The sequence below is a fragment of the Rhincodon typus genome, chromosome 15, assembly GCF_021869965.1.
Source record: "Rhincodon typus isolate 14 chromosome 15, sRhiTyp1.1, whole genome shotgun sequence".
NCBI classification, from domain to species: domain Eukaryota; kingdom Metazoa; phylum Chordata; class Chondrichthyes; order Orectolobiformes; family Rhincodontidae; genus Rhincodon; species Rhincodon typus.
The window spans coordinates 24,005,302-24,024,522 of NC_063346.1; the positions used below are offsets into that span (position 1 = coordinate 24,005,302).

The following is a 19,221-nucleotide window of genomic DNA, read 5'->3' on the forward strand; positions in this document are numbered from 1 at the left end:
CATATGTAGTTCCCACCCCCCTCCACCATTTTAGTTTAAACTCTTCCCAACTGCACATGCAAATAGTCCCCCCGGACATCAGTTTCAATCCTTACTGGGTGCAACCGATCCAGCTTGTACCTGAAGAACTTCCTGAAGAACTGTTCCCAAAATCCCAGGAACATGAAACCCTTCCCCTCGCACCATTTCTCCAGCCACACATTCCTCTGATATATTCTGTTATTCCTACTTTGACTAGCATGTGGCATTGGAAACAATCACAAGATCACTATCTTCGACATCTAACTTTTTAACTTACTTCCTAACTCCCTATATTCAGCTTTTAAAATCTCATCCCATTGATATTGATGTGTACCATGACTACTGGCTATGACTATAATGTAATAAAATTTGCTCATGATATAAAGATAGGGTTGAAGGTCAGTGAGCATGGTTGGCTAGATGTTTGGTTTGTAATCCAGACTGATGCCAACACGCGAGTTCAATTCTTGTATTGGCTGAAGTTACCATGATGAATTCTCCTTCTCAGCCTTTCCTTTCTCCTGAGGTGTGGTGATCCTCAGGTTAAACCAGTCATCTCTCTATAATGAGAGAGCAACCCTATAGTCCAGTAGGATTATGACGACCTTACCCCTGGGAGGCAATGGCCTAGTGGTTATTATCATTAGACTATTAATCCAGAAATTCAGCTAATGTTCTGGGACCCTGGGTTTGAATCCTGCCACAGCAGATGGTGGAATTTGAATTCAATAAAAAAAAAAACTCTAAGAATTTAATGATGACCATTGTGGATTGTCCTTCAGAGAAGAAAATCTGCCATCCTCAGCTGGTCGAGCCTACATTTGATTTCAGAACCACAGAAATGTGGTTGACTCTGAACTGCCCCGTGAATTGGCCTTGCAAGCCACTCCGCTGTAACAATCACTACGAAGGAAGAGCCCACAACTCGGCAAAAGAAAAGGCTAAAGCATTTGCAACGATCTTCAGCCAGAAGTGCTGAATGGATGATCCACCTTGGCCTACTTCAATGGTCCCCAGCATCACAGATCCAGACTAATGGATTGACTCCATGTGATACTAAGAAAGAGGTTCTGGATACTGCAAAGGCTATAAGGTCTGACAATATTCCGGCAATAGTATTGAAAACTTGTGCAACAGAACTTTTTGCACCCCTGACCAAGCTGTTCAGTATAACTACGACACTGACATCTACCCAGCAATGTGGAAAATTACCCTGGTATGTCCTGTACACTAAAAAGCAGGACAAACCCAACCTGGCCAATTACTGCTGCATCAGTCTGCTTGCCATCATCAGTGAAGTCATAGAAGGTGTCATCAACTGTGCTATTAAGCAGCACCTGCTTGGCAGCAACCTACCCACTGACACCCAGTTTGGGTTCTGCCAGGGCCACTCAGCTCCTGACCACATTACAGCTCTGGATCAAACATGGACAAAAGAGGTGAATTCCAGAGAAGAGTTGAGTGTGACAGCCTTTGACATCAAGGGCCCCATTTGACAGATAGCGGCATCAAGGAATCCTGCCAGAAGTGGAAGCAATGGGAATCAGTCTCTCCACTGGTTGGAGTTATACCTGGTATATAGTAAGATGTTTCTGTTTGTTGGAGGTCAGTCATCTCATTTCCAGGGCATCTGTACAAGAGATCCTCAGGGTAGTGGCCTAGGTCCAATCATCTTCAGCTACTTCTTCAATGATCTTCCCTCCATCAAAAAGTCATAAGGGGATGTTTAGCTCCATTCAGGACGACTCAGATACTGAAGCAGTCCATAGCCAAATGCAGCAAGAGCCAGAAAATATCTAGGGTTGGACTGAAAAGCAGCAAGTAACATTTATGTCACACAAATACCAGGCAATGATCGTCTCCAGTTAGAAACAATGTAATTATCACTTCTTAATGTGAGCAGGCAAAGGTTTAGCATAATGTAGGAAAACATGCTGTGCAGAATGCTATGGAAAAAAAAAAGAGATCTGTGTGTCTTTGTACATTAACACACAGAATGTTGGTCTTTATTGCAAGGAGGATGGAGTATAAAAGTAAGGAAGTCTTGCTTGTACAATATAGGTCAACAGTGAGACTAAGCCTGGAGTACTGTGTGCTGCTTTGGGTCATCTTAAAGTGGGACATACTTGCACTAAAGGCAATTCAGAAAAGATTCACCCCACTGATGCTTGGAGAGAAGTGTTTCTTACGAGGAAACTTGATAAGTGAGCCTATGCTCACTGCAGTTCAATAAACAAAAGGTGATCTTATTAAAACACAAGATTCTGTGGGGACTTGACAGGATAGATGCTCAGGGGATATGAATACAAAACTGCTTAGGTCTTAACTGACTTTTTTTTTCCAATTCTGGACACTGATAGAAAGAATGTATCAGCATTGCAAAGGGTGCAAAAACAATTTATGGAAATGGTTCCACAGACGAGAGAAGTTTGGGTTGCTCTTCCTAGAGAGATGATTGAGAGGAAATTTAATAGAGGTGAACAAATTCATGAGTATCAATTACAGAAAAGTATTGGAATCGAGAAGGAAGTAATAGCAGAACATTTGAAAAATCATAACCTAATCAAGCAGAATCATCATGGCTTCATGAAAGGGAAGTGGTATCTGACTAGTTTGAGAATTTTTTGAGAAAGTCTCAACCAAAAAGAGGATAGTGAGAACCAGCAGCTATGTTGTATGTCTGCTATTACTTCTTTAATAATTGACTGCAGCACTTTTCCAACAATAGATATTAGACTAATTGGCCAACAGTTAATCACTTTTTGCCTCCCTCCCTTTTTCAATATGGTGTCATATTGGCAGTTTTCCAATCTTCCTGAAATACTCTGGAATCGAAGGATTTTTGGAAAATTACAACGAAATGCATCCACTATCTCTGGAGCAACTTCTTTTAGGATCCTAGGATGCAGGCCATCATGGCCAGGGGTCTTATCTGTCTTTAGTCCCATCAGTTTGTCTAATACTATTCTCTAGTGATATTGAAAGTACTTAATTCAACAACCCCTCCCTCTTATTCTTTAGGATAAATGGGATGTTCTAAGTATCTTCCATCATAAAGACTAATGCAAAATATCTGTTTAACTCCTCTGCCATTTTCTTGTTCCCCATGATTTATTTTCTAAAGGGCCTATTCAGTTTGACCTCTCTCTTCCTTTTAATATATTTAAAGAAGCTCTTATCAGTTTATATTCCTCACCAGTTTGCACTCATTGTTTATTTCTCTCTCTATTATGTTTTTAGTCCTCCGTTGTTGGATTCTGAATTTGTCCCAGTGTTCATGGTTATCACCAACTAGCAGTGAAGCGTTTTTCAATGTCTTGATAACACTAAAGAGGTCATAAAACAAATAGAAATTACATCCCTGGGACCTGATCAGATGTACCCTAGAATTCTGTGGGAAGCTAGGGATGTGATTGCTGGGCCCATTGTTGAAATACTTGTATCATTGATAGCTACAGGTGAGGTGCCAGAAGACTGGAGGTTGGCTAATGTGCCACGATTTAAGAAAGGTGGTAAGGAAAAACCAGGGATCTATAGACCGGTAAGACTGACGTCGGTCATCGGCAAGCTGTTGGAGGGAATCCTGAGGGACAGAATTTACATGTATTTGGAAAAGCAAGGACTGATTAGGGATAGTCAATATGACTTTGTGCATGGGAAATCGTGTCTCAATAATTTAAGTTTTTTTTTGAAGAAGTAACAAAGAGGATTGAGGAGGGCAGAACAGTGGACATGATCTATATGAACTTCAGTAAAGCATTCGGCAGGGTTCCTCATGGTAGACTGGTTAGCAAGGTTAGATCACATGAAATACAGGAAGAACTAGCCATTTGGATACAGAACTGGCTCAAAGGAAGAAGACAGAGGGTGGTGGTGGAAGGTTGCTTTTGAGACTGGAGGCCTGCAACCAGCAGTGTGCCACATGGTTCAGTACTGGGTCTACTACTTTTTGTCATTTATATGAATAATTTGGAATGTGAACATAGGAGATATGGTTAGTAAGTTTGCAGATGACACCAACATTGGAGGTGTAGTGGACAGCAAAGAAGGTTACATCAGAATACAATGGGATCTTGATCAGATGGGCTAATGGGCTGAGGAGTAGCAGATGGAGTTTATTTTAGATAAATGTGAGGTGCTGCATTTTCAAAAGACAAATCAGGTAGAACTTATACACTTAATGGTAAGGTCTTGGGGAATGTTGCTGAACAAACAAACCTTGGAATGCAGGTTCATAGTTCCTTGAAAGTGGAGTCGCACGTAGATAGGATAGTGAAGAAGGCGTTGGTATGCTTGCCTTTATTGGTCAGTACATTGAGTATAGGAGTTAAGAGGTCATGTTGTGGCTGTACAGGACATTGTTGGCCAGTTTTGGAATACTGTGCGCAATTCTGGTCTCCCTGCTATAGGAAGAACTTGAAAGGGTTCAGAAAAGGTCGACAAGGACGTTGTCAGGGTTGGACGGTTTGAGCTATAAAGCAGAAGCTGAATAGCGTGGGGCTATTTCCCCTGGATGACCTTAGAGGTTTATAAAATCATGACGGGCATGGACAGGGTAAATAGACAAGGTCTTTTCCCCTCACAAACTACAGGGCATAGGTTTAAGGTGAGAGGCGAAAGATTTAAAAGGATCCTAAAGGGCAATTTTTCATGCAGAGGGTGGTGGATATATGGAATGCGCCAGAGAAAGTGGAGGAGGCTGGTACAATTACACTATTTAAAAGGCATCTGGATTGGTATATGAATAGGAATGGTTTAGAGGGATATGGGCCAAATGCTGGCAAATAGGACTAGATTTATCTAGGATATTTGGTCGACATGGACAAGTTGGACCGAGGGGTCTGTTTCTGTGCGTACATCTTTATGACTCTATGACATTTTTAAAAAAGATGCATCAGGCTTGACAGACGGAACGGCCTATTCCTGTTCCCATTGCCATTATTTACTAAACCTGAATCAAAATTAGGGTTAGGGATGTGTTTTGTACTTGCACTTGCTCAATTTTATCAGTGGGAAGAACATCAAATAAATGTAAAGTTTTAAAAAATTCCTCATCTTTCCTAATCATTGTAAGTGGTATTATTATTCAAAACTTGGAAGTGATCTTTCTGCCATTCAAAACCGGCCAAAATCTCAACAGAGAGAGCCTGTGAGAGTGCAAAGCAGAGAGGGAGAGCTTTAGAGTGTGATTACAAGCAAAAGAGAAAGCAAGTGACAGTGAGCAAGACAAGAGAGCATGTGAAAATGCAGGTGTATGAATTCTTGACTATTTCCAGGCTACCTTGAAAGGAATAGAAGTTCTGTTGGTCTTTTAGAAGTTAAATGAAGGACAGGGATGCAGACAAGATGGAGATTCCTACATCAGGAGCTCCTATTTCTGACCCTGGAAGGGGCTTTTTCAAGTGGCTAGTACACTAAGTTGAGGTCTAGACTCTTAATGAGGGTTAATTTTTTTGAGGAAATGTGCAGGTTGGCCCCTTATTCGACAAATTAAAAGGTATCTATAGGGGCAGTGCGGGTTAACCCTTTCCAACCACATTCCCCACAGAACCCAAATTAAAGTGTGACAAACAAAGTTGTAGAATGGGGTGGGTTAGCGGCATTTGGAACCACTGGTTCATATGTTAAGTTAGTAGCATTTGCAAATCCTATGTATATTTTTGTGTCCCATATTTTTGCATGGTACATTCATGATCAGAACAAAAGGAACTGGACAAATGATATAGTTTGCATTCACACAACTACTGTTGCAAGTTAAGACCTCAGCCTAAATCTGGCATCAATATTATTTATTCATTACAGTGGTAGAAAAATGCCTTTATACAGTACCCAAAGTCATCCTACCTATGGATTAAAAGATCGGCTGATGTTGCTTCCTTGGTTCTGTAAAGTTACCAGGATGTCATCAATTTTTTCCATGTTCTCTTCTGTAGTGATGGTTGATGACAGTTGCCTTGTGTCAGTCATCTGCTGGGGGAGAAGTGTAGAAACAGCTTGTCCCTCAGTCTGTGCCTGTCCTGGCTGGCTCATCGCAAGCAGTTGATCAGATAATGTTGATGGTCCAGTAGGACATGGCTGGGATACATCTGTTATGTTCATTAACTGTCCACAATCTGTGGAAATAAGATTTTGTGTATATTTGTGGTTATAAATAGTTGTGTTATATTCCTTATTTGAAGGTCAAGACATTTTTATTCTCCACACCCCTCCCCAGCCATCTTTCCCTGCCCCTCTTCTTATTAAGAAGCTGTTACATCTCTTTTTCCAGTTCCGATGAAAAGTTTGACTTGAAACATTAACTCTGTTGCCCTCACTCTGGATGCTGCCTGAACTGTTGACTGTTTCCAGCATTTTCTATTTTCCATGTTGAAAATAAACAATGAATGCAGGTAGAATATTTCTCTGCACATGACAAAAGAATGCTAATTGGTTAGATCATGATTGGCATTTCAGAAACTGTTAACTGTCAATCTTATTTAGCTGAATACATGCTGGTGGGTCAGATAAACTGATTGGTCAGGGCAGTACACAGGACTGGCAGTCCCCATAATTCTTTCCCTACCAAAAAAATGCAATATATGGTCACATTCCTTTTGCCTATGAAGAAAAGGGTCCAGTGTAGAAACACAGGTCATGCTACCAGAACATGCAAACATAAACTGAACATCTCAAATGAGTTTCCTGTGTAATTCTGAACATTGTCTGCATTACTTAATAAATGTTGTCCAATAGCAGAATTATGGACTAGATCTAGTGCTTCATTACTAATGTAGAGACAGCAGTCTTCAGCAGCAACTAAAAGCACCAGTCAAACCCTTCGACTGTCCACAATGGACGGAGTCCTGATTGTGCTCAATTAGGTCATGCCTACAAAGCACAGAACAACACTTCTGATATTAGAGATAACAATGTGTAGAGCTGGATGAACACAGCAGGCCAAGCAGCAGAGGAGCAGGAAGGCTGACGTTTCGGGCATAGACCCTTCTTCAGAAATGGGGGAGGGGAAGGGTGTTCTGAAATAAATAGGGAGAGAGGGGGAGGCGGACAGAAGATGGATAGAGGAGAAGATAGGTGGAGAGGAGACAGACAGGTCAAAGAGGCGGGGATGGAGCCAGTAAAGGTGAGTGTAGATGGGGAGGTAGGGAGGAGATAGATCAGTCCGGGGAGGACGGACAGGTCAAGGGGGCGGGATGGGGGTGGGGCTTCAGGTGGGAGGAAGTACAGGTTAGGGAGGCGGGGACGAGCTGGGCTGGTTTTGGGATGTGGTAGGGGGAGGGGAGATTTTGAAGCTTGAGAAGTCCACATTGATACCATTGGGCTGCAGGGTTCTCAAGCAGAATATGAGTTGCTGTTCCTGCAACCTTTGGGTAGCATCGTTGTGGCACTGCAGGAGGCCCAGGATGGACATGTAGTCTGCGGAATGGGAGGGGGGAGTTGAAATGGTTCGCAACTGGGAGGTGCAGTTGTTTAGTGCGAACCAAGCGTAGGTGTTCTGCAAAGCGGTCCCCAAGCCTCCGCTTGGTTTCCCTGATGTAGAGGAGGCCACAACGGGAACAGCAGATGCAGTATACCACATTAGCAGATGTGCAGGTGAACATCTGCTTGATGTGGAAAGTCTTCTTGGGGCCTGGGATGGGGGTGAGGGGGGAGGTGTAGGGGCAGGTGTAGCACTTCCTGCGGTTGCAGGGAAAAGTGCCGGGTGTGATGGGGCTGGAGGGGAGTGTGGAGCGGACAAGGGAATCACAGAGAGTGTGGTCCCGCCGGAAGGCAGATAAGGGTGGGGAGGGAAAAATGTCTTTGGTGGTGGGGTCGGATTGCAGATGGCGGAAGTGTTGGAGGATGATGCGTTGGATCCGGAGGTTGGTGGGGTGGTACGCGAGGACGAGGGGGATTCTGTTTTGGTTGTTATTGCGGGGAGGGGGTGTGAGGGATGAGTTGCGGGAAATGCGGGAGACACTGTCGAGAGCGTTATCGACCGCTGAGCTGGGGGAAGTTGTGGTCCTTTAAAAACGAGGACATCTGAGACGTACAGGAGTGGAATGCCTCATCCTGGGAGCAGATGCGACGGAGGTGAAGGAATTGGGAATAGGGGATGGCATTTTTACAGGAAGGGAAGTTGCGGTCCTTAAAATGCAAAAATGCCATTCCCTATTCCCAATTCCTTCGCCTCCGCCGCATCTGAGGCATTCCACTCCCGTACATCTCAGATGTCCTCGTTTTTCAAGGACCGCAACTTCCCCTGCCTTGGTGGTCGAGAAAACCCGCATGGGCCCAAGCTATGCCTGCCTCTTTGTAGGTAACGTGGAACAATCCCTCTTCCGTACCTACACTGGCCCTAAACCCTACCTCTTCCTCCGTTACATGGATGACTGTATTGGCGCCGCCTCATGCTCCCACGAGGAGCTCGAACAGTTCATCCACTTCACCAACACCTTCCACCCCAACCTTAGGTTCACGTGGACCATCTCTAATACCTTTCTCTCCTTCCTGGACCTCTCTGTCTCCATCTCCGGCAACCACCGAGAAACCGATATCCATTTCAAGCCCACCGACTCCCACAGCTACCTAGAATACACCTCCTTCCTGCAAAAATGCCATCCCCTATTCCCAATTCCTTCACCTCTGCCGCATCTGCTCCCAGGATGAGGCATTCCACTCCTGTACATCTCATGTCCTCGTTTTTCAAGGACCGCAACCTCTCCCCCTCAGTGGTAGAGAACGCTCTCGACCGTGTCTCCCGCATTTCCCGCAACTCATCCCTCACACCCCCTCCCCGCAACAACAACCAAAACAGAATCCCCCTCGTCCTCGCGTACCACCCCACCAACCTCCGGATCCAACGCATCATCCTCAGACACTTCCGCCATCTGCAATCCGACCCCACCACCAAAGACATTTTTCCCTCCCCACCCTTATCTGCCTTCCGGAGGGACCACACTCTCCGTGACTCCCTTGTCCGCTCCACACTCCCCTCCAGCCCCACCACACCCGGCATTTTTCCCTGCAACCGCAGGAGGTGCTACACCTGCCCCTACACCTCCCCCCTCACTCCCATCCCAGGCCCCAAGAAGACTTTCCACATCAAGCAGATGTTTACCTGCACATCTGCTAATGTGGTATACTGCATCCGCTGTTCCCGTTGTGGCCTCCTCTACATCAGGGAAACCAAGCGGAAGCTTGGGGACCGCTTTGCAGAACACCTACGCTTGGTTCGCACTAAACAACTGCAACTCCCAGTTGCGAACCATTTCAACTCCCCCCTCCCATTCCGCAGACGACATGTCCATCCTGGGCCTCCTGCAGTGCCACAACGATGCTACCCAAAGGTTGCAGGAACAGCAACTCATATTCCGCTTGGGAACCCTGCAGCCCAATGGTATCAATATGGACTTCACAAGCTTCAAAATCTCCCCTCCCCCTACCGCATCCCAAAACCAGCCCAGCTTGTCCCCGCCTCCCTAACCTGTCCTTCTTCCCACCTATCCCCTCCTCCCACCTCAAGCCCCACCCCCATCTCCTACCTACTAACCTCATCCCGCCCCCTTGACTTGTCCGTCCTCCCTGAACTGATCTATCTCCTCCCTCCCTCCCCACCTACACTCACCTTTACTGGCTCCATCCCCGCCTCTTTGACCGGTCTGTCTCCTTTCCACCTATCTTCTCCTCTATCCATCTTCTGTCCGCCTCCCCCCCTCTCCCTATTTATTTCAGAACCCCCTTCCCCTCCCCCATTTCTGAAGAAGGGTCTGGGCCCGAAACGTCAGCCTTCCTGCTCCTCTGATGCTGCTTGGCCTGCTGTGTTCATCCAGCTCTATACCTTGCTATCTCAGATTCTCCAGCATCTGCAGTTCCTACTACTTCTGATATTAGATGTGATTCTCCTGTTTGACAGCATTTAATAAATAACCCTGACTGTGCTGAAAATTACACAAAAACCAATTTAAGATTATCAGTTGCATTTTCCGTGAGATTCATTTACACGTGCTGGAAACTACATATATTCACACATGGATTCTTTACCTCACTGGCAAAAGGAATATCAACACATCTTCCTCATGAGGAAAGGGTTGTGGAGATTGCTATTTCCTCATTCTCCATGGCAATGCCATGGCTGATGAGAATCCACCTCCCTGGTCGGAATTTATGCCTGCGTTTGCTGACACTGATGCATGCAAGCTATGTGCTGCTTGGAATCCCATACATGCAGATTTCAGGGAATGCAGTTGGAGTTGTGGGGAGAGATTTGGAGGGGTGGGGAGATATTGGGATCCAGGAGAGAACAGTGAGGTTGAGGTGTGACAACACCAACGGCCCAAGAGGTGGAGGAAGCACAGAAGACAGACATCCTTGGCTGCTGGGCTCCTCTTCTCTTCCCTTCTCACTCCTTTCCCACCATCCCCATTCCGTGCACAGTATCCCTCTGCATCATTGAAATCCACTTCCAAATTGTGGATGTTTCCTGGTGCATGCACAATAATACATTTGCCTGTGATATCACATGTAAAGTGGATGTGATGATGTCTGTGCTTAGAACTAGGTGTTCCCAATGAGTATGCATGTGTAGTTACTCAGAGTTGGTAATGTCAAAAATCACTTCTGGAGTTTAATCAGCTATGACTGATAGTTAATATCTACATCACCACACCAATCAACCAGCATCTGCTTCTAATACTGTATAAACTGTTCCTCCCTTAATAGGTTTGGTTTCTTACGACATAATCCTGATGAATACAAGGTGAAAAGCTTTGCCGCCTTGTCTCATTTTAGTAAAGCTTGAACTTCCAAGACTACTACAGGCAAGGGTCTAGATTGTTTGTAGATATTGTAGAGAAATGATGAGAAGTGAGTGTAAAAAGACGAAACCAAAAGAAACTATTTGAAATCAATCTGTTCTCCCTATTTAAGGATAAAGTTATTTATTTTGGATAAATTACTTTGACAAAATTGTCAAGCAAGAATCCAGTCTCTATTTAACCTTTATTAAGAAAACATTTTAATTAATAATCAAATACTTTGCAAACTTTTCAAGTTTGAAGAGGTTACCAAACTAGTTGGATGATTGCTTTCTTTCTCTACCAATAATTATGACATTAAAACTGGCTGCACCTTTAATACTATTTGTTGAGTGACAAGGGATCATGGATAAATTTAACTTTTTCACAGGAATCAAAGCTATGTGAAAAACACACACACCATTCTATATCCCTTATTGTAAATTTAATTTCACCAGGCAGCCCTTTGCACTTGGGCTTCAATCCAAATAGTGATAAATGATTTCAATTGAGATAATGGGCCCTTACTAATGTTTATACTATTTCACAGTCTATTTTATCCAACGATTACTCAATTGATTGCTTTAGTAATTTTATGCACAGAATGGGAGTTTTGACAATCATTTGGTATTGCATTTTGTAAATCTCTTTTCCTAGGAAAGTCACTTTATCTTGTGCAACCCCATATATTTATTTGTACAGTTTGTTAAACTTTGGAATACAAAGATGTGAAAATGAATTGAAACAGATCTTTTAAAAAAACAGACTATTCACTTTAAAAATTCAACAGATGTTAAAGATCCTGTTTATTCAAAAAAATCACTGACCCAAAACATCAGTTTTATTCACCAATGATCAGTTTTTCCTACCGTCATTCACAAGTGATCCATTCTTCGCAGACATACCACAATATTCGACTGAGAATTTTAAAATACTACTACTGGAAAAAAACTACATGTAGGAAAAAGCAAATCGGTGGAAGGCAGTACTGGTCAAATCAGCCTAGTGATAAAATATTTTTACCTCATATCTGAGCTTCTGTGGGATTTGTTCTCAGTCTAACTTGAGTTTTAATTGCAACTAAACAGTAAGTAAAATATGAAACAACAAGGTGCAGGGCTGGATGAACACAGCAGGCCAAGCAGCATCATAGGAGCAGAGAGGCTACTTGGCCTGCTGTGTTCATCCAGCCCTGCACCTTGTTGTCTTGGATTCTCCAGCATCTGCAGTTCCTACTATCTCTGATTCAGTAAAATATGAAGTATGAGTTCCTGGCCCTGTACCCAAATCTCCAGCTTGTAGGGACAATGAAGTTTGGAGCATATCAAATTATGTTTTTTCATTGTTTCAGATTAAACAGGAAATGTTTCTTTGAATAAATATGCAGCCAGGTCATCGCTTGTAATACCGAAAGAGAACAGATAATAATGAAATTCTTACCTTTTTTAAAGACGATAGGGAAAATTAGAGGTTAGATAGTATTTTGTCCTCCCGTCCTCCCCTCACCCCCACCCCCCGGCCCCGAATCACGGAGCTTTGTAACTGAGGACAATACATAAACTAGCATCTATCATTCAAGTCCATCTTGGCCCTTTAGTGAATGTTGGACAAGTCTGAATAACAGTATGAAGTTAGGTACTGATTTCTTCCAAAAGCAGGGGATTTAACTCTGCCTATATTGCACAATACCTTCAGAAGGTATTACGAGAACATACCATGACACATGATTTCAACCTTCACTTCTCCAACTAACAAACTGTTTTTTTTTATTATTAGGATAATATGGAATACAAAAAATATTTGTTTAATGACCTCATCCATGTGCTTGATGTGCAAATCCTTTGGTCCCCAATTGGCTCCACACACTTCTTTTTCCCCACCTTTAATTCATATGGCTAAAGGAATATTTTGGATTCCTTTTATGTCAAAAAGAAATATTGCATTTAAATAGCACTTTCCTCAACAACCAGACATCATAAAGCACTTTACAGCTAGTGAAATATTTTTGAGGTGTGGCCACAGAACTGGTGTAGAAAACATGGCAGTTAATTTGTACACAGCAAACTTTCTTATCAATATGATAATCACCGCATGGTTCGTTTTGTCACATTGATTAATAGATAAATATACTGGCCAGGGCACCAGGATAACTCACCTGCTCTTCTTTAAGAGTGCCATGGGAATTTCTTGAAAGTCCTGTTTACCTATTTGGATGGATGTAATGTGTGAGCTAAAAGATGGCACTTCTAACAGCGTAGTACTCCAAAGGAGTGTCTGCTTTGATTTTTGTGCTCATGCCCTGGATTTGAATCCAGAACCTTGAGATTCACAGGTGAGGGTTCACAAAATATTAGTATGCAATGAAATTAACAAGGATTTAGGACAAAAAGTACAAAGTACAATCTATAAATATTTAATTTGGTGGGCAAAATCAACTTTGTTGACAGAGTGAAATTTAATTCTTCGATTACACTTACCATTTTGAATTCCAAACAAGTACAAGCCAGTAGGTTGTTGGGCAGGTGCAGGTGTACTTTGAAGCTGATTCATAGTTCCTTGTGAGCGAAAAAGTGTACTTTGTTGACTTGGTACAGATGTGTTGGTCTGAAGGACAGACATATTATTTTGTGGATTAAAAATAGTGGACTGTTGCATCTCTTGTTGATTTATATCATTCTGTAATGCAGACATTGAAGTCTGGGAAATGAACAGTGTGACCTGCTGACTTTGGGCATCTCCTGAACTCTGAACTAACTGCATTGGAGGTTGGCCATGAAAAACTGATGGTTGTTGTTCGTCTGCCTGAGGTGTCCCACTGTTTTGAAGTGTTGAAACTGCGGTCTGATTTTGGAATTGTATGGATGATTGTTGTTCTTGATTAACAGCCACCATATTAGGTTGAGTATGAAAAAGAGTTTGGTTTTGCTGCTCCTGGGAAGCCAAATTTGTATTCATTGGAGGCATGGTACTCTGAGAATTGAAAAGGACATTCTGTTGTTGCTCCCGGGATGTCATGCTGCTATTTATTGGAGAAATGGTATTTTGAGAGCTAAAAAGAACATTCTGAGATTGATCTTGAGGTGAAGTGCTGTTGTGCAGAGTAGCTATTGAATGTTGGGTCTGAAACATTGATGTCTGCTGATTTTGAGGAGAAGTGTTAGCTTGGGGAGAGGACATTGTGACCTGATGTTGAAAAAGACTCTGTTGTTGATGTTGCTGCTCTTGAGGAATCATGGTACTCTGAATCTGAGACATGTGTGTCTGGGTCTGAAAGACATTCACAGATTGCTGCTCAGAATCTCCTGAACTCTGGAGTGCTTGGATTGAGCTTTGGGGTGAATAGAAGTTTATCGGTTGCTTTTCTTGTGACATGTTGCTATCTTGAAGTGAAGGCAAAGAGTTTGGAGAAAGAAAGAGTGCGCTTTGTTGCTGGTCTTGGCCAATTGAGGAACCTTGAAGAACTGCCATTGAATTTTGAGGATGGAACAATGTTGACTGTACTTGATCCTGGGAAGCAGCATTGTTCTGATGTTGTAGTACAGTACTAGGGCAATGATAAAGTCCAGACTGTGATTCTTGTGAATGGCCTGTACCTTGAACTTGATTTAGAGAATTTTGTGGATGAAACAATTCAGATGATGGATGTGATTGCTGCAGGAAGTTTCCAGGTTGCATTGAAATCATTTCCCCACCCTGTTGAAAAATCCCAGATTGCTGTGAAGAGCCACCAGTTTTTAGATGCATCATACCATCTGTATTAGAAAACAAAGTTACTTGAGGCTGGTTATCTCCACTCTGCTGCATCTGTACAATAGACTCAAACATATTGGTTTGTCTCTGGTTTGACTGCACAGAGGTCGCTTCCACAGTAACCATAGTGTTAGAGCACTGAAAGACACTCGGGGAAGAAGTTGGTTGCTGAGGATTTCCTTTGTTTTCTTTCCCTGCAACAGTTGTAGCAGGTGAAAACATTCCACTGTGGGATATTTGCTGGTTTTCATCACTGGACTGCAAACTAGACATAGCATGAGTGGGCTGCTGAAAAATATCACCTTGCTGGAGGGTTCCATTTAAAGAACCCTGGGCACTCATTACTTTAGAGGATTGGTACATGTCTGACTGGAGTTGTCTTGATCCAGGGCATATGTTCTGTTGCATTTCCATCAAGATGCCTGTTGAGGATTCTAGCACTTGTTGATTTGACAATGAATTCTCAGGTCCAGAGAGAACATTATCTGATCTAGGAAGCGATGTGTTGTCAGAACTTGAAAATAAACCTTGCGTGAGAGAGCTCTGCATAGAATTTACTTGGTGGAATAAATCTGCATTCATCTGGTCTTGTACCTGCTCCACAGGTTGTTGCATTGTCTCAGATGGACTAGATCCAGTAAATAACACAGAAGTTAATTGCTGCTGACTTGCCTCCAGAGCTTGTTGAACGATACTAACATTGTCACTTCTGCCACTGTTACCATTTGTTTGGAAGTTTCTTTGTTGCATCGAGTGCAAAGCATTCTGCAACTGAGATACATTGCCACTTGGTTGAAATAAGTTTGGTGAATGCTCTTGCAGGGCCTGTGCCTGTGTCGTTGATTGTTGCTGTTGCTTCTGGTGCTGATGTTGTTTCTGCTGTAGCGCAGAATCGGGCATTTGGGATAAGGATATCTTGGCTGCATCAGACTGCAAAACTTCTCTTGTTTGTACCTCCCTTGAATCTAGCAATATGTGAGCATTGTGAAATTGGGTTGTTTGTTGAAGCAAGCCTTCATTATTCTGGAGTTGGCTGGAACATTTAGATGCTGGAAAAGCACATGGCTGAGAAATGTCTTGTTTTTGTACAGTTGTCAAAGCGTCTGTATTTGAAAACATACTTGATTGAATTTGCTGGCACTGTTCGCTATCCCCCCCTTGATGAGATACAGATACAGAAAATGGTGCACTTGCTTGGACATTAGAAGAAATTTCCAAAGGTGGCTGTCCTGCTCCCATATCTTGACTCTGAACAAAAAAAAACATAAAACTCACTCAAAGCAATATTTATAAGCATCTGTACACTTAACATGTATTTTCTAATCAACCAACTCAGATGATTTTACACACCTCTGGAACAGGTGGGACTTAAACCCAGGCCTCCTGACCCAGAGGTACAACTATTAATTTTTTAAAAATTTAAAAGATCTTCATATTTTACATCGTTGCGCAGTTAAACCTGTTTGATAGTTTAGAACACACTGCAACTGGTAGTAATTGTCTAATGTCAGATGGAAAATGTGTATGTGCATAACTAGATGTCAACATTAACACACTGACAGATCAGGATATAAATAGAAACAGAGTCAGAAAACATGAGCAAGTATAAGCTATTCAGCCCTTCAAGCCTGCTCAACCATTTAACATGATAATGGCTGATCATCAACTTGGTACCTGTTCCCGTTTTCTCCCCATACCCTTTAAGTTTTAAGATGAAGAATCATACCTAAATCCTTCTTGAAAACATTAAATATTTTGGCTCCAACTGCTTCTGTGGCAGAGAATTCCACAGCCTCACCACTTTGAAGAAATTTATCTTCATCTCAGCTCTAAACGGTCAACACTATCTTTAGACCGTGACCGCTGGTTCTAGACTCCCCAGTTATTGGAAACGTCCTTCCTGTGTTTATTGTCTAATCATGATAGAATTTTGAGTTTCTACAAGATTTCCCATCATGCTTCTAAACTCCAGTGCGTTTAGTCCTAATCGATCCAGTCTTTCTTTATACATCAGTTCCACAATCCCAGGGAATCAGTCTGGTAAACCTTTTTGCAATCCCTCCACAGCAGAATATCCTCTCTCAGTGGAGAAGACTAAAACTGAGCACAATACTCCAGGTGTAGTCTCACTAAGCCCTAACGTAATTACAGCAAAATATCCCTGTACTTTAATTCTTTACTTATGAAGGCCAACATACTATTTGCCTTCTGGATGACCTGAATGTTTACTTTCAGCAACTAGTGTACAAGTATACACAGGCTTTGGTGCACCTTTCCCTCTCCCAATACATCACCATTCAGATAATAATTTGCCTTCCTGTTTTTGCAATCAAACTGGGTAACCCCATACTTACATTATATTTCAGCTGCCATGCATTCACCCACTCATTCAACTTGTCCAAATGACATTGGAGCATCTCTGCATCTTCCTCACAGCTCCCCTTCCAACCAGCTTTGTATAGCATCTGCAAACTTGGAGGTATTTCATTTACTTCCCTCATCTAAACCATATTCAACTCAATCAAATTTCCCAAAATCTGAAGCAAATGTTGATAGCTCTCCGTAAATCAAAAGTTTAATTATAAGATCACAACAATCTTCCTGAAATGTATTAAATAAGACTAACCATGAGAAGCCAAAACTAAGTGAAGAAGTATCATGATTCAATGTGCTACTAATCAAGGAAAGGAGGGAGTAAAGACATGCTTCCAAAACAAAGCAAAGCATTCTACACACAGACTTTTCTCTACTCATTTTAAAAAATGCATTTCTACCCATGGGTGAATATAAAAATCATACTTCAAAAGCTGCAGATGGTGTCTGATCCATTGGAGTCGTTGCCTCTTTCTTAATCACAACTGATGGCAGTATGGGTGATAACAAAGTAGTGGGGAGATCCACTTCTTCCAAGGAACAGCCTGCGACTTTCATTCCTGAAGCTATGAAGGAGTTTTTTTAAAAAAAGTCATACTTAAACCATACCTAAGAAACCAATTTATGTCAGTTATACTAGTAGTATTGATTGTATTGCCTTGACTAACATTTAAGGTATAAACGAGTACATTCAATGCATTTGTTAAGATATTCTATCCGCTAAGCTTAGTGGTTTTTCTGCAGGACAAAAGCAAACTCCTTTCAGTACTGTTGCCACCTTATTTTCAGATTAATTCTTGCCCAGAATTGCACAGTAACCGTAATGTCAATACATATCAATTTTAATCACAAAATTCCAAATTGAACAATAGCTTTCATTTATGTGGTATCTTTTATTTAGAAGAAATGCAGAGATATAGTGTAGCTAAAATGACAAACAGTGAGCAGGTTGAGAGGCCGGTAACAGGCTGAAGGATCTGAACAAATTTCTTAAAGTAGGATCAGAATGGTAGAATGGTGTGCCACGTATTGTGAAGCAGAGGCAGAAGAGAGGCCCTGCCACACATTATGGAGTAGAGGGAGAAGGGAGGCACAGGACAGGACAAGATGGAGTATGGTGATCAGATAGGCTGAGGCTGTGGTGATCTTCATGAGGGCCTTGCTTTGCTAATTGCCCCCCTTGGTTTCTTGAAGCCGCTGCCTCCACAGATTCTTCAGAACTTCTTAAAAGCCCTCTTTCATACTTGGTTGGATTGACTTCTCCAATTGCGTCTTTACTTCTTTTGTGCTCCTCGACTCTCAAGAGACATTCCTCCGATGAGCTTCATTATTTATGATAAACTTGTGGGTTTAAACTTCTTCCTCCCCAGACTTTACTGTTCACTGGCAATACTCCATCATCCTCTCTTGGTACATCAAATTCACTCTTTAATTCTACTAATACCTGAAATCACCACGTATATTTACTGGATCCCTGGATCAGCTTCTGCAGGATCAACATAAGCCTTCAGAGATTGTTTTTGACTAACAACATCCAGCAGTGGGTACACAGAAACTCTGCTCCTTGAACAGCAAGAGGATCACCCGTACTCCTTTAAAAATGTCTTTGAACTTGGATAAAGTGCTGAGATACTCCATGCTGATTCCAACCTGAAGATGACTTAGCTCCATCCCATTATTGGTCATCTCCTAAATAAGCATAAATTGTAAGAGAAAGAATTGTTTGTCAGGAATATCCCCCTTCCCAAGATGTAAACAAGGCGAGTGCAAATATCAGAATATGACAAAGTTGTCACTCTCAAGAAAACATCATCAGGAAGAAGCAAATCATGGGAACAGAAAGACAAAACTGCTTGATTATGCAGACCTAGATTATGTTTGATAAAGGCAGTAAAGCCAATTAAAAATAAGTTATAGGAACTATAAGAACAAGTAATCAAACTAAATGAAGGATTTGAATCAAATATGTCTGGGTTCTTGACACCTCCAGCTTCTAAATCAAATAAATATACTTGTTGACAAAGGGTAAACAGCTTGGTCTGAATTTCATACTTGGACAGAGAAAAACTTGCAACGCCTTTAGCGAATCTATTACAAAATAGTAACAGTACTGGCATTCATTCAACAATATAGAAAATGTGCTGTCCACAAAAAGCAGGAAAAATCAAAATCAAATAATTATTGACCCATCAACCTCAATCATCATCATGTGAAGCAAGGTATTACTGACAGTGCTATCAAGCAGCACTCAGCTCACCAATAACCTACTCACAGAAGCTCAGTTTCAGACATCATTCAAACACCA

The 19,221-nt window shown here is 42.2% G+C and overlaps 1 protein-coding gene across 2 annotated transcripts in view; it reads right to left on the reverse strand.

Annotated features, from left to right (window-relative positions):
• Nucleotides 1-1,485: 1,485 nt before the first annotated feature.
• The window catches only part of LOC109932279 (nuclear factor of activated T-cells 5-like), a 100,463-nt gene continuing 82,727 nt past the window's right edge, over nt 1,486-19,221 (reverse strand). The window contains exons 10-13 of one of the 2 annotated variants that reach the window (XM_048606044.1): nt 17,343-17,482; nt 13,271-15,791; nt 5,866-6,134; nt 1,486-1,828 (exon numbers count right to left, since the gene is read on the reverse strand). In XM_048606044.1, the coding sequence (XP_048462001.1) occupies nt 5,866-6,134; nt 13,271-15,791; nt 17,343-17,482 (2,930 nt within the window). In that variant the 3' untranslated portion in view covers nt 1,486-1,828. Of the gene's footprint in view, nt 1,829-5,795; nt 6,135-13,270; nt 15,792-17,342; nt 17,483-19,221 lie in introns of those variants that run through there. The other variant, XM_048606042.1, reaches the window with a different exon arrangement.